Below are 16,360 nucleotides of genomic sequence, written 5' to 3'. Positions count from 1 at the left end.
ATTTGATATTTGATAAACTCCACAAAATGACACAAAATGAAATACAGTATACACACACAATTAAAAAAAAAAAATCACTGTATTATTTTGTATTCTGTGTTTTATTTTGCTCAGTTTTCGTCCTTCTCAGTTTATGTTTCTGGTCATATGATTTCGTTGTGCCCTATTTAACATTCATGAAAAATGAGAAATGGAAATGGGAATTTTTTTTTTGATCAATAAAGTTTCTGACAAAAAGTGGTCTGGATACGGTCAATCAATAACTGGGAAAACGTCGATTTCACAACTGCTCTTTAACGAGGTTATCCTAGACGAATTCACAAAAATCTCTTTATATACTCATTAAACTTGTTAAAACCTGGATTCTTGATATGTCGCAGGGAGCTGAATTTGCTCTCAGGAGAAATCAAAGTTCAGGAAGTTGCAGAGAGAAAATCAAACCGAAACACAGGAACCGTGATTTCATCTGGACAATGAACTTGGGTATAAAGTCACATGGGGGCGTTAATTCAGTTGAAGTTGAGGCTAAAAGTTTAAGAGGAGATTTCTCACAGAAACTGCCAAAATGACTCAAGTAGAGATGGACTTGGAGAAATACTTGTCTCGCATTGGATTTGCGGGCCCAGCCGAGGCCAGCCTGGACGCGCTGCGGTCGGTTCACATCTGTCACCTGCGGTCGGTGCCGTTTGAAAACCTGACGGTGCACAGCGGCGGGCGTGTCGAGCTGGACCTTCCTCTCCTCTACGACAAGATCGTCAACCATCGCCGAGGAGGCTTCTGCTTTGAGAACAACGGCCTCTTCTCGTGGCTGCTCGAGAAACTGGGCTTCCAGGTAACCCTGCTGTCGGGCCAGGTAAAGACTAAGCTCACCGGCCGGTACGGGCCACCTTTTGACCACGTGATCATCTTGGTGAACCTCGATGGGCAGCGCTGGCTGTGCGACGTCGGGGTCGGAGCTGTGGGATTCAGCACCCCCCTTTCACTGGAGACCAGCGCCCCCCAGGAGCAGGGCCACCGGGTGTACCGCATCAGAGAGGACACGGGGATGGTGTTTCTGGAGTGGCAGCGGGAGGAGAATCGAGGGCCGGATGGAGACTGGATAGAGATCTACAAGTTCACCCTTGAACCTCGGTGTTTGGAGGACTTCGCTGAGATGTGCCAGTACCATCAGAGCTCTCCATCCTCCCTCTTATTCTGCAAGTCCTTCTGCATGGCTTTAAAACCAGGCGGAAGGCTCACCTACATTGGCCGCAGACTGACCAGCGTCACGTTTCCGTCAGAGGAAACAGGGGGAGTGCTGCAAAGCACAACCAGGGAACTCAAAGATGAGGAGATACCGGGTATTCTGGCAGAGCAATTTGGAATTGTACTAAATGCTCCTCTCATACCAAAGGATGAGGCGATCACACCTCCGCCAGTCATGTATTGATCCTGCTTCCACATATCTAAACATCTCCACGGGCAAAATGATGTGAAAAATTCATCAATCTTCTTCAAAGTTCAAAGACTTCAAACAGTCTTTAATTAATTCATTCAGAAAACAAGACTTTAAAGTAATTTTTGACTCAGATTTGAATGAAGAACTGCTGTGTGGAGTGTGGCTCCGAGACAATGCTCATCTTTGAATGACACCTACACCTACACTTTAAAGGGATGCATCAGTCTGATACTGTTATCGGTCCGATATTGATGCAAGTAGCTGCATCGTGTATTCAATTCTCTGTTTAATTCTATTGAAGAACTCATAAAATGTGATAAAATGTAACTTGGTGCATGTGATCTCTTTCATGTAAAGCACTTTGAGCTACAATTCCTGCATGAAAGGTGCTCTGCAAATAAAGTTTACGATTGTTATTAAAAGCAATTTTGATTCCTGTTTATTTTGAAGGTTCTGTTTTCTCCAAGTTCCCAAATTCAGGTATGAGATCAGAACTGACAAAAACTGGACCAGTGAATTCCTACCACAGATAAAGGAATCTGCTCATCTAAAGACCACAGACAAAGAAAAACATAAATTGTCAGTTTGATTTAATAAATTATACATACACTTTTAAGATGTACAATGGTCATTGCATTAATCCATGTCCGTCTTTTTTTTTTTAAGACAAAGTCTGCGATCAAAGTATTTACACATGTACAATTATCAGGCAGCACTTTACAAAGCAAGGCATGAACGACAATACAAATGTTGAGTTTCAAATCAGACCTCTAACCCTCACCCTCCTGCCTACTCCATTCCTCTGAGGGGGATTTCCTCCGGTGTCTTATGATTATAATACATTTCCCCACTCCCACCATTGATGGGCGTGAAAGGGAATTCAAGAAACTGAATAACATCCATCAAATCCACCAAGATCCACAGGAGATTCAAAAGGATTACGGTTCAAGGACTGAGTTGAAAATCAAAAAAGGGGTCAGGGAGACAGGATGTACGCAGGGTAACAGGTGCAAAAATGTGGCAACGGGTGACACAAAACTCTACTCTGCGATGGGGTTGGTGGGCGGGACAGAGCTTGCTCTCCCAGCTTTCCGTTCATAGTTGACAAGCCTCTGTCCAACCAGGTACCTGCGAAGAGAGAGATGATAGTGATACTCAGACTTTCCAGCACTGAAATGACATTTTTTCCTCTTTAATTTGCAGCCTTGAAACATGAATGAACTTGAAAAACAAGACACTCGCTGCAGGGATCCACCCTGAAATTTGATGTGTTGTGACTGCCTTTTATTTCTCATGTGGCATGTTTAACTATGCCTCTTATCTCTTGAAAACAGACATTGCTTTGGATATGCAAAGCAGGCTGTGAACAGGTGATTTTTGCTGTTCTGTTTTGTTGGTGTTGTTTTATTTTGTTTGATTTGCCTATTTCTTATCTATTCAGTATGTCTGTGTCACCTCTGCTGTGCCTGTACAGAGTGGATGTATGAAAAACGTACTTGTCGTTCTTGATGTGTTCATAAAGGCGTTTAAACTGTCGGATCTGGAAGGACAGGATGCCGATAAGCGAGACCACCATCAAGAGGAAGGGGTAGATTCTCCTCTGCATCAGAATCTCCATCTCTGGAGTAACTCCTGTAAAGGTTATACATTGTTTCAGGGTGGTGCTCCAGTAGGGGAAATGAACACACTGACAGAGAACAAAATTTGTACTGACAGACTTTATCATTGGTATACATGTAGTCAACACTCACCAACAGCAGGCACCACCCCTGCAGCGATCACATACGGCACACACAGAGACAACAGCAGCACTGAGATGACTGGAGCTGCCAGTTTACGGATGATGAACTGGAGATCAATGTTGCGAATCCCATTTGCATAAACCTAAAGCGAAAGTTCACAGTTGTTATACTGTACTGAAAACTGCAATGTAGAGTTCAAAGTCAGCTACAAAACAGCACCTATGGATGTGTAGGGATCTCTGGGCTCAGTGACACGGGAGCTTAAATCCTGGTTCTCCTGCTGAAGCACAGCCTATCCACTGAACTGCCCCGCTGCTCTTTTAACATACTGCATACAGAATATGAATAGCCTCTCTTCACTGTGCAGAGTTTGACACACGCATGATTTGTGACACCATCAACTCTCTGGAAGCCAATCATGGTCCAATATTTATATATTATGGAAATTTTAATGAGGGACATGGAGTAGGTGCCATTTTGGGCACTCAGTGTGGTGATTCTACTATTTGTTCTGCAAAATACACATCAGACACACATTAGACATTTTTATGTACGCCTGAGTACATGTGTGGAGGGGACCTTTGAATAATTTATTTAAAATGTAATAAAAATAACGTATTTCACCAGTCAGCTGGGAACGAACTGTTTAACACAAAAATAAGAGTCACTAGATGGCAGAAGGGTACTTTACAACAGCAGCTTGATTCTTCTCACCAGCAAAAAGCCACCATTTCTCTTCTAAGGAAGGTGGCCTTGTGGCTAACCTAAACCTGAATATGTAACACAGGCTAGTCGGTTTCTTGTGGGAAGTGAATCTCTCCTGCGGCCAACACATTGCAGCAGTGACAGAAAGTGCATGCTATGAGGTAGTTAGGCAAGTTTCGTCAGCGGTAACATTGCGACATAAGCATGACAGTAACTGAAAGACAGTGTACTGTGTTCTGTCACAGAGGTGACACATGAGGTCCTTTATGCAATGTCACTCCGGCGTCGTCCTGCATTCTTCGCAGCAGAGTTGTGTGAAACCCTGCTACCAAGGATAAATGCTACCAGAAGAAACACTAAGGTGGCTGCAAGATAACCATCGTGATGGTGGACAGTGAGGGTCATTGTAAGACACTGACTCCAGCAGTGAAATCTGCATCTGCAGGCTACCAGTAAACTACGCTGTGTCGGGTGCAGGAGGGTGGAGAGAGACTACAAACTATTTCTCACAGCTGGAAAGAGAGAGAACACATAGCATCATAAGGTGTTTACATGTTTAGCTAAAGGGTAATATCCATCTAAAACCCACCTGCTCAATAACAGTCTTCAGCCACCACTGAGGGCCCATGAGGGTGATGGCAGCAATGATTTTGGCATGGAGCACTCCAAGAGCCCAGTCCTGTGCGTAACAGAGTTATCAGTGTGGGTGAACATGGATACAAGCACTGGGAATTCTTATTATCACACAGGATGAAGGAACAATTACAACACAAACACCAAAAGTCATACCTGCCAAGGGTAGAAGAGGGGTGTCTGGTCCAGGGGTACCCTGAGAGGAGCCACAATGACCAGTTCAAACAGCAGACCCAGTAGCAGCGGGATGACTCCAGCGACCAGCAGAGCTACGACCAGGGTCTTCAGAATCTGCACAAATAAAGCAGTAGTACGGTAGTTTAAGTTTTATTCCCCTTTGATAGTGCCAGATTTCGTCCTTCTTGGCACAACACTGTTGCAGCAGTGGCAGAGTTAATGACTTGAGTAAAAGCTACAGGGTTGGGATATTACTCCAAGGCAGCTGCGGGTACATCTGAGATATCGGCTAATGAGCTTGTAATAAGCAGCCAACCACTTAACAAAAACATCACATTCAGGTCCGGCTCGAGACAATCTAATTGCTGGAAAGAGAGCAGTTAATTACCACACCAATCTGCTGCCCAGTTTTGGTGTTTGGCAACAACGGAGGCTGCTCACTGAAACCCACCATGAGCGTCCACTCCTGGACTTTGTGCATGATGACGGTGCGTCCCTGGGGCATCCAGGCCAGCAGCACAGTGACTCCTCTGATAGACAGCCAGCAGACATACAGGCCGCAGGCTGCCGTATACAGCTCGTGGATTTTGGAGCTTCCTGTCCAGAAGGACATCAGCCAGCGCCCGGTGAACACTAAAACACACACGTGACAAAACAAACATGACCACTTTTCAACTATTTCCAGCTGGACGGTGATCCTCAGGCCTCAGGAAGTAAAGTACTATTTCAGCTTGAACTTCAAAAAGAACAGCAGATGCAGACATATATAATATGGATTCACCCTTTCATTATGGTTTGGGTGTGGGCCTACAAAGTAGAAAATTGCTGGTTGTTCTTTATGCTCACCTGGTAGAGTTAGGCACACCAGACTGGCCACCAGCAGAGTGATGCACATGAATGCTATAAGCAGCACAATCTGGAGAAAAAACAAGAAGTTCAAGAATAAAAGTGAATAAAGTGAAGTAATCAAGCTTGGACATGTTTGAATTTGATTCCCCTTTCTGTGCAACACTGTAGAAATGCATCTACACTGTCCACAACTGGAAAGTGTAGGGAAATTCTAACAGTGCACAAGCAGACCAAAAGGTTCATCGTGGAGGAGGAGGGGTGTAATGAGTGGTAGTTGAGTTTTATGGCCTCAGATGTACAGCAAGTGGTACCTACGATGTCGGCACAGTTCTACGTGTGAGGAAAACCACAATTACTAGGTGGCCCTTGAATTTTATTTTCTTAATCTAAACAGAAACTTAGTGGAAACAATGTCTCTATTTTATACCACGTTCTATATGAACAACAACACATTCAGACACTGTTAACTTAGTTTGGTGCATTATCACTTCAGAGTATGTTTGCTTTGTAAAACAGATGTATCTGAATTTGCATTTGCCTGGAAAACATTGGGTGTTAATTTTAGCGTTTTTTACTGTCTTACTAAAACTGGCTAGGCTGCCTTAAATACACATTGTGATTGTGGGTCTTTGCAGACAACAGTATGTTAATAACAATGACAAAGTTCATTTAACAGCTGGAATTCATGCAACTAAGAATTGTAAACTTTACAGAATAAATAGAAGCAAATATGAAGAAACAACACTTAAAAAAAAACAACATTCAGACTTTCTCACCCTGAATGGGAAGCGAAGGGGTCTGTGGTAAGGCTGGAATCCCACTGGTCCCCCCTGCTGCAGGATGGCCTGATGGGCTGCATGCAGCCCCTCGCCAACAGCTGGCGCAGGGTTGTTGTTGTTGTTATGGTGACCAGGGGGAGGGTTGTTATTGTTGTTGTTGTTCACAGGCTGGTTGGCATCATTGTCCTCCTGCTCCCCAAGGAGGTAGGAGTGGAGGTCTCTGTGGAGGTTAAGATGTGTTTGGTTATAGAGTGACAATCTGAGGAAAACCAGGGGCTTAAGAAGAAAACGTGTGGTGAGGATTGAAAAAAAACAAAATGTGTTAAGGTGGATTCAAACTTATTGACTCACAATAAATATCCAGCACTGACTGTCCAGGCCCTGACCAGGCCTTTGAGCCACTGGCGAGTGTGTCCCTGCTCCAACAGAGCCGGCAGCACAACCTGAAGTAATAACAGCTCCAAAGACAGCTCGCTGACCGGAGCATCGCTGAGGGTACAGAGGTGGAAAGAGGTGGAGGTCAGAAACAGCCATTTCGACAGCGTGAGCCAGCTCACTAACAACATAGTCACACAGAACAACTCTTGTGCTTAAGACTTCTGTTCAACTTCTCAGTTGATTTGACAAAATCATACTTCTGAGTATCTGAGCTCTCTTGCTTCTCTCGCTATTTTTAAATCGGCCTTTCATGTGGCGATGTGGTCAGTATTTCCACTATTGTGCTGTTGTAAGACATTGTGGCCTGACGAGGAGGCGGCCTCACACGACATTTCAGAGAGACAAAGCAGCAGCTTTCAGACTCTCTATTGCTATGTGATGCATCATTTGGTTACCTGTAGAGCATGACATTGTACGGGAGGAAGGTGGGAAGCAGTAGTTTGATCAGCCTGATGGGAAGCCACAGCATCAGCAACACGATAGAGCCGAACACCACCACAGACAGGATGAACCGCCGAAGGTGTCTGTAGATGGGCAGGTGAATCATCTCCTGCACTGGGTTAAAATCTGGGTCATTGAGGTTTCTCAGAAACCACAGCACTCCCGGCCTCAGCACCTGATGGACATGTTACGACACAGGTTAGCAAAAGACTTTTTTAAAATTAGGATTTCAGGCCGTCAGGATCTTACCTCTCTCAGTAGGAGGATGAAAGAAGCGAAGTAGAAGACGTAGACCATTCCCACAAGCCAGTGCAGGAACATGGTGGTACCAGGGGCTGATTTAAAACTCAGCTCTCTGTCTTTCAGGGAGGCATCAAACATCTCCTGCAGGGGGATAAAGATGCCATTTAGACTGATTCATAATCCGTGTTGTGTTTTAGTCTTACTTCTAATCTTTTTAGATATTTCTGTTCTATATTTTACATATTTATGACAACCTCTGACAACGGCATCACAGCAAAGACCAAACTAGCTTTGTCAGATGCTCAATTCAATTTGTGGGACAGACTGAAATGATAAATATAGCTCATTCCACGCAGTTCATTTTCAGGCCAATTAGATTCTTTTCACAGGTGAACAGCTGCAGAGCAGGAGGGACGTGGTTCCCTTCTGCTGCACGCTGCTCCACCTGTTCTGAGGCAGGCTGATTGGCTCGGGACAGGTTTATGAAAACATACCCGCTGGTTTACACTAGCCCCTTTTATCCAGCATGTTCAAGGCGGGAATGTTGTGCTGATATTCTGTCTCGCCGTTCTGTATAACACATAGTAGCAGTAGCAGAGATAGTAACAGTGCCAAATCCATGTCTGTGTAAAATGCTGCTGTGTGACATGTCACGCCTCTTTTGCTTTCCTAATGCCCACAAGCTATCTGAAACACTGGGGCGGAGTTACGTCAGCGTGGTTTGGTCAGCGTTAAGGCGGGTCTTCTTAATGGCAGTACTGCGGTATCTCTCTTTAAAAAGGGCCAAGCAGACTGGACCTCTACAACACTTTTCTAGTCTGGCTGACCACTCATACACACATTCACACGCTGATGGCAGAGGGAACTATGCAAAGTGCCACCTGCTCATCAGGACCGAAAACCATCCACACACACTCACACACCAATGGCACAGCACTGAGAGCAGTCTGGGGTTCAGCATCTTGTTCAAGGACACTTCAATATGTAGAATGAGTAGCGTCGGTGGGAAAGCTTAAGTGGGCCCTGGAGGCGAAGAGGGACTTGGTTTAGCGTCAAAGAATGAAACCTCACTGACACAGGGGAACTTGCAGATAAGGAAACCACAACGCAGAAGCATACGCAACTCGCTCCAAGTGTCCAACCCAGTTTGTGTTTCTGTTTTTCTGTGTTAATAAATGTATGAACTGTGCGATCAACAGCATCTGCTTCTGTTTCTGTGCCGAACAGCCCTGTTAAAAGCCACTTCAATGGCCCTGTGACAGATGCTTCTGCAGGGTAGAGAACGCCACTCTCATTTCCACAAATTGTGTTAAAACAACACACAAGCATCCACTGAAATGTCAAAGCAAGATTAGCTGTCACTGACATGAGAGGAACCTTTTGAGGCTCGAAGAAAACACGGATACTATTTCAGAAAAGCATGCGTCACTAAAAAACAAACCCTCAACTGTGACTACATCAGCCAAGGATGAGGCACAAAATGAACCTTATTACCATGAAGCTTAGTAAACTTAACACGAGAACACTTTAATAAAAAACATAGAGACGGTGGGGCTTTCAAACACAAGCATGAGACTTTTTCACAGATTAAAAGAGACGTACTGAAACTCAACGAGAAGGAGAGCAAGAGAGTCTTACTAAAGAGCAGATGTCAAGCCACCAGCCACAGATGAGTGGAAAAACACCAATCTCCACCACAACCAGCAGAGAGACCTGTAATGGGAGCAGAGATGTGTCTCAGTAACACTTTACACCATATGTAGCTACATTAACAACTCGATAAAAGCTCTTTACGTACAGAAATATGACACTTAATGTTACATTCAGTTTTTTAGTGGACAAAGTTTAACAACTGCAGTCAATCGGCTTCTGCGCACAATTGCAGAAAAAACCTCCTCAGTTTCAGTGTTGTGCTCGGGTCGTAAATGTCAGTATGTGAATATTTCTGTCTCTATTTCCAAGGACGGTGGCCACATGAGTTACAGAAAGCAGAAATGCACTTAGAGCCGTTACCTTGACAACAATGTAGCAGACTCCCAGGAGGCGTCGGGAGCGCTGGAACCTGACCAGAGCAGCCAGTCCCTGAGACAGCCGTTAAGGATCAACACCGCTTGCACATTTACACCCGCACAAGCCGAACAGAATACATTTCACATGTCTGTCCTTGTAATACTGTGAGACTACAGCAGATGGGATTTTGTTTGACATACAGCGGCATGCAGGGGATTGATGTCAAAAGGATACATGGCAGAGGATGAGCGTCATGGCCAGAAGTATGTAGCCCACTATGGTTGTGATTAAGCCCTCGAAGTGGGAGGCTTGGACCTGAAGAAAAGCACAAAATTATTGCCGAGCAATTAATCACAGTTGAAGAGAAGCAATACTGAATAATAATGCTGTGCTGATGAGAACAGTTTCTTACATATTCCTCAAAGCCAAGACCCACAACAGAGAAGTGCCCGATGTGGTAAGGACAAAATGCTGAATGAGGAAAAACAAGAAGACATTTATCCCACGGCGGCTTATAAATTGGGACAGAGAAATACAAGCACTACAACTTCATTGCATTTTAATAACCGCAATGATAAATGTTTGTTTTAGTCTACTCACCAAAGACCAGGATGAAGAGTGTGTTGAGAGACACTACCCAAAAAACATGCTCCTACAAGACAAAGACATAAGAGACTTACAAAATCATCGTACAAATCTGTGAAAAAAAAGACAATTACAGATATAAAGACTTACCAAAAATACCAGGGAGCCATCCAGGCCAAGCATCTAAAGAAGGGAAATGGAAGATTTAGAGTTTTTCAGGTGCATTGATGTGGAACACAAATAGACAGACCTCTGACAGCAGTTTTCTAAATGGTGATGGGCTGTTAGGAGATCAGTAATGTCATGCACAGTTACCCTTTCCCAGGTGAGCTCCTCTGCCGCTCTGTCCCACTCCAGAGCATTCCAATTCATGTCATCTACACAAAAAGATATCAGCTTATTACAGTGCATCATATGGAGGAAGTAGAACGCTGGTATTGTGTTGGTCTGGTCAAATGTTTTGGAGTTGGCTTTGACTAACAACACAGAAAAATAACACTTAAGGAGGCCGTTTTTGTTACATTATTAATGCTGTTCTGGATAAATCTGTTAGCCCCGAATTGCAGAGCAACCTATTGTGAGAATTTTCCACTGCATTCATTTAGCTGCGGTGACACCCCATAGCTAGAATAATGTGTAATTCAATCACAATTCATTATCAGGCCATTCTGCCTCGTCTGCAGCAAAGTCAGACCATTAACCATGGTAAAACAAAACAAATCAGTCTGATATGAGTGCTACGGGTGGCATTTTGACACGTCGTTGTATCATTCTCAAATTAATTGTGATGCCTTGGCAAACTGATAAATGAGACCATTGTGGAAACTATTTGTTTGCTCTAATGCGAGTGGTGCAGTTTGTTCTAGTGTTTCTCAGTGCTTTCAGACTGCGTTTCCATACACCCTGTTGTTGTCTGTCATGAAAAGACATTGCTCCAACAGCTCTCTTGTTTGTTGGAGATTTTGGAAACACTTGATTCATTGCGTTCTGCTCCATTTCACTTGTGCACAAACAGCACTTTCTCAGTGTTTTGTGATGATAAGCTACTTAATTTTGGAAAGCGAGGCACTCCAGTCTACCAGGCAGAACACAATGTGAAATGTGATGGAATCACATGTGATGGAAAGCAGCCAGTGTTTGCTTATGTGAGTACATGTCTTAAAATGAATGACACTTATCTACTAATCAAAACCATTACACAGCCTGACAACTCCTCTGACCAAAATCACACCAGCCAGAAAAAAACTCATATTGTTATGAATTTACATTAATTCTGACACTTCCTGATCAAATTCCGACCTTGTGCTCCATTGTTGGGGTCTGCATCTTCAGCTGCTGCTCCCTCCTCTTCTTCCAGCTCAGGGTCATCACCTTGTTCGGGGGGGACATCAGGGGGTTCAGGCTCCGCTTCGTTCTGGGCTGGTGGATCAGCAGGGGCTGGCTGGGCTGCAGGGGGCTCATCCGCCGCTCCCTGGCCTGCTGCTTGTGCCTGAGGGCAAGGGGAGAGGATACATGGCTTAATATGGTGACATGACAGTAAGGGGGATTTTGTATGATGAAGATTGGCTGTACAAGTATGTCAGGCAAGGATAGTGCCATGTGGATGTATGGGTTATGGGTTAATCTGAATTATGCACACAGTGATAAAAGACACGCGAAGAACATGATGATAGTCTCAGAAGGCAGTATCATTGAGCAATTATTCATTTTAATCCTTTCCTTTTTTTTTTATTTTTAAATAGAAGAAATTACATGGCCTCATTGTCAATCAGTCATGCAAAGTACCTCATTGGCTTGTCCGGCTGCATTTGGTGGAGGCGGCTGGTGCTGCTCTAACCACTGGGGAGCACCACCATGGACTATCTGTTCTCTGAGCCAGACCAGGCTAATAAATGCACACAGTGTGCAGGTGACCACGAAGCAGCCCTGTAGACAGTCTGCAAGCAGGTTCTCTCTGTGGGAGCACAAACACATATATAAACATGCAAAAAACACTGGTACGGTCCTTTAAAAGTCAAGTACAACCGACCAGCATTCATTAAGTTTCGCATTAATTGTCCATGCTAGAGTGCGTAGCACTGGAGAATGATGGTATCATCACTCACGTAGAGAGCATGTCCAACGGCAGTGTCAAAAGTGAGCTCACAGAGCCGGTAAACAGACACTTGTAGATGCGACCTGAGACAGAGAGAGACCAGATAAATAAATTTGTCATTTTGCACATATTAAAGAAATTTAAGATGTTTCAAAAATGCTGCATGGTAACAGCTTACATAATGTGTGAGAATTATGTGCGATAATCTAGCCAGTACTGAATGGGATTTCCATATCTTGGAGCACACACAGCCTGTTATGTTGTGGTGCTAAAGCTATAATTCCCTTGATCGTGCTAAACCGTAACGTGAGCTAAAACATAAAGCTTATGTCATGGTCACTTCATAAATAACCGTGTTGTGTGCTACACATGTGCCAAAACTGAGACACTTCCTTTCACTAATACTGAAACAGAACAGTGGATATGAAGTTATACTTAAGAGGTCAACATATGGTATAATAAACATCTACTTTTATATCTATGAAACAAATGGAAAGGTGTAATCCAGCATTTAGGAGGAGGTCACTGTGGTCTGCATTTGTTTCTACTTACATGCAGTGAGAGGAACCACCCCAAGCCATGCGAAGGCCACCAGCGTGTAATGGAACCAGTAGCGGATCGCCGTGCCCACACTGGTCAGCAGGCCGGCACAAATGTCCTGGATGGGCAGACGTGAGGGCATGTCTGGGGAGTAGACTGAAGAGGACAGAGGGAGAGAGTGAATTTGATGCATTTAAATGATCTTTCTTGTGTGAAAAAATGTTAAATATTATTCAACAAATGAATAATCACATGCAAAAAGAACAGCTGCAAAAAAAGGGCCATATGGCCCCATCTGTAAGGCTTGCTTAGGAAACCTGAAGCTGTTCAATACATTAAAGTTGATGATCCATCAATGTCACAAGCACTTACTTGGTGTGAAAGCAAATCTGTGCTTGCATAATTCACAGTACTCTTTCCTGCTGTGCTTCAGCCACTGGACCAAACTGTAAAGCAACATTTAGGAGGTCAAAAGAAGTACACATTTCAACAACTTAAAAAAATTAGAGTCTTTAGGTTGTTATCACATAATTTTGCATGTGTGAATTTGGGGACAGATACCGGAAAACTCGATATTCGCATCAACCACTTGATCAGTCAAAATACCCAACTATAAAATCCCTAAATAAATATTTAAAATATAGATACAGTCAATGTGTGGACATTGTCACTCTCTCTAATGCTCTGTATTCACAAGGACTTTTGTTAAACAATATTCAACCACATACTGGCACTAGAAACAACTCCTGTGTTGTCTATAGTGTTGACCCAACATCACCTTTTTCATGGATACCACAAGGCAATGATGTGATGAAGACACACGCTCAGCTGTGATAACCTCTTCAAGAGCCAACAGACACTGACTGTCATGTTTCACTCATAGTAAAACACTCACTCTCTGATAATGAGTTCACAAAACAGGGCGTATCAGTTATTACTTCGCTGATGTGTGCTTGTATGTCACCCATAATTACAACATCCCAGTTTGTTGTGACATAGGCTAAACTCTGGGATCAACTACTGGGTTATGCAAGAGAGCCATTGCACCAGCTGATCCAAGGCAAACGACAGCATTCAAGAGCTGTCAAGTAGGAGAACAGGGTTATACTTAGGTCTCACTTCACCTTACATTATTCAGTATGATGTACCATAACTAAGCAAGAGTGTGACAGAAGAAAAAAAATCCCTTCTAGTTTGTTAATGTAGTTTATTTAGTTGTACCAAGACCAGCATTATAGTCACACAACGGCTGGGATTTGTCATGTCATGTCAGAATCTGACCACATCAACTAGCTGACCAGCTCAAAATCAACACATTCTCGCACATATTCTGGTGTGCATCTGTAAAACAAGTCATTTGTGAAATTACCTGAAATTCCCTGATTTGCCAAAAGAATTCTGCACCTGTAACGCATCGCTGACTGTGTCACTCTGAACAATGAAATTTCAGCCCATAGAAGTATAGTGTGCCTGCTACCTGAGCGTTGCTGGGGGGGGGGGGGGTTGTCTGTATTTGATTTATATCTAGTAAGTAACCACAAAGAAAGATGTGAACATAGCTAAGGTCAGCGGCAGCCTGCATACACTCAGTACAAATATACTATCCACAAACAATAGACTGTTATTCTAAACTTGTGAATGACTGTGAATGAATATGGATACAGAGAGAGGTTAAAAAGCTACCACAGAACAATCCAGACGTGGCCTCTGCTTCTGCCTGGGGATTTCCATCCACCTGACCCTCTTGTAACCAGTGACACTCACACACAGGACTGATGAGAACAAAGCAAAATCTCCAAAATACCTGCAAGGCCTGGTGTTCTTTTCACCAGGCCAATACCACACCTCAGGCCAGTAATCTGGGATACTGTTAAAGGTGGATGTAATAGAGGATGAACCTGTTCTGCATCCTTTTGTGATTCTACAATTACATTTGCTATCAAGCCACTGCTATAGGAATAATAACATGGCACAGCTTATGCACCAAGTACTTATCATTCTGAACTATAATAGTAATCCTCTTATAATATTAGCATGCGAAACAACCTATGTAACACTGACTTCATTGAAGAAACCATGTATTCTCTTGGCTGACATTCTTACAGACATTGTGCTTGTGTGCATAGAGCCAACAATCATGTTGTAAGAATTGGAAATATGTGAAACTTTCTTCTGTCTTCTTTTAGAAACAATAAATTGTAATGTGTGCATGTAACACAGCACTATTTTGGCCATGCACAGGAACATCGGGTTAATTTCTGAGAGTATATCAGAGGACCTAGTGTTTTTGGAGTGACGACAAGTGAACACAGTGTCCAGCCTTGGCTTAATTGCTCACCGTGTCTATGCACATGTAAATGTTAAATTAGGGGGGGTTGCCGGGGAGGGGAGGTCTGGAGAGAACAGGGGAGGTCACATTAACAACAGCTCAAGAGCCAAACACACTTACCATTCCTGGTGGATGAATTTGATACTGCCAGTGCAGACACAAGGGTGGTACAGGGGTTTGTCTGGGGTCCCCTCAGAGCGGCACACACGACAAATATCCGCTGCACACACAAACAAACACATACATGATATGATACCCGTCGCCAAAGGCCAAGCGAGGGGGGGGTGTGCTATGATAACAGACATGTCTTTTAAATGGGTCAATTAGGTAATGATAGGTACTAAGATAAGCAATATGTGTACATTTAAGTCGCGAGAAACGTATTCTTATCTATATGGCCATACACCAGGAGACTGATGACATCACCAATAACTTCTCGTCCTTTCCTTCAATTCTACTACATTGCTGTTTAACAGCTCTCGTATTGAGCTGGGCTCCATTATAACAACGTTTAGTAGCAGTCATTTCCCGTCTTGCTCAATAAACACACACTGCATTGACAGGATTTTAAGCTCTGCTGTCCTGCTGAGTTGATCACGAGCAGGCCGGCTCAGTAGCAGCCTTGGTTCCCCGTGATGCACTTACGAAGCTAACGCTAGTAAACCCCAACAACAAGCAAGAAGCGACGCCTTTAAATATTTACCTTCTTCGGCAGTATCCATGTTGTTCGCTAAGCAGCGGTCACCGTTTCTTCCAGGAGTACGTTGTACAGCGAACCCATCCACGACACAGACAATATCGTTTAGCTAGCTAAGTTAAGCTAGCGAGACGAGTATATCCTTATGTGTCGGATGCATTGACAATCTTAAAATGGTTTCCCCACAGACTGACCACCAGCGTTTGCTTCGTTGTGTCCTCTCACATCCAGTCCGTGTTAGCTGAGAAACAACGAGTTTTATTTTTACGGCGTGTTTTTACTGTAAAACACTACACGTCGAAAACGTTACATCCTATGTGTTGCTGAAATGACAGTTTAAACCTGGGAGACAAATGGCTAGCTGAGCTGGCTAACGCATGCGCTAACGTCACTGCTAGCTCCTGTCACAACAGTTTCACTGTACCGCAGCGGCTCAGGGTTTACGGCACGGAAACTTCCATGACAACAGTCACGTGGTTAGTGAAGGGTAAGCTATAAATTATATCTTTTAAAATCGGTTATGATAATATGATACAGAAACACAATCAAAATGTACGTCTGTACGTGCACTGCAGAAAATGTTCTTAAGTTCTTCGCTTTTACTTTCTAGAAAGTGTTTATTTAATATCCAGCCAAATGAAACAGCGACACCTGCAGGA

The 16,360-nt window shown here is 43.6% G+C and overlaps 2 protein-coding genes across 2 annotated transcripts; one reads left to right on the top strand and one right to left on the bottom strand.

Annotated features, from left to right (window-relative positions):
• Window positions 1-565: 565 nt before the first annotated feature.
• LOC143314419 (arylamine N-acetyltransferase 2-like) lies at window positions 566-1,456 on the top strand. The gene has a single exon (XM_076721429.1). It carries the CDS (start codon window positions 566-568, stop codon window positions 1,427-1,429), a length of 864 nt encoding a protein of 287 aa, XP_076577544.1. The 3' UTR covers window positions 1,430-1,456.
• A 555-nt stretch (window positions 1,457-2,011) lies between these two features.
• Window positions 2,012-16,118, bottom strand: LOC143339720 (E3 ubiquitin-protein ligase MARCHF6-like). Its single transcript, XM_076761117.1, has 25 exons — window positions 15,708-16,118; window positions 15,125-15,224; window positions 13,048-13,121; window positions 12,688-12,831; window positions 12,146-12,218; window positions 11,826-11,994; window positions 11,340-11,529; window positions 10,356-10,417; window positions 10,191-10,223; window positions 10,056-10,107; window positions 9,868-9,926; window positions 9,690-9,770; window positions 9,459-9,527; window positions 9,084-9,158; window positions 7,452-7,586; window positions 7,157-7,377; window positions 6,675-6,812; window positions 6,321-6,543; window positions 5,542-5,611; window positions 5,147-5,328; window positions 4,675-4,809; window positions 4,475-4,564; window positions 3,190-3,322; window positions 2,935-3,070; window positions 2,012-2,566 (listed from the first exon to the last, which is right to left on the bottom strand). Exons 1-25 carry the CDS (start codon window positions 15,724-15,726, stop codon window positions 2,479-2,481), a joined length of 2,751 nt encoding a protein of 916 aa, XP_076617232.1. The 5' UTR covers window positions 15,727-16,118; the 3' UTR covers window positions 2,012-2,478.
• Window positions 16,119-16,360: the final 242 nt, after the last annotated feature.

The sequence above is a fragment of the Chaetodon auriga genome, chromosome 21, assembly GCF_051107435.1.
Source record: "Chaetodon auriga isolate fChaAug3 chromosome 21, fChaAug3.hap1, whole genome shotgun sequence".
NCBI lineage: Eukaryota > Metazoa > Chordata > Actinopteri > Chaetodontiformes > Chaetodontidae > Chaetodon > Chaetodon auriga.
This window is presented reverse-complemented; position numbering and strand designations above follow the sequence as displayed.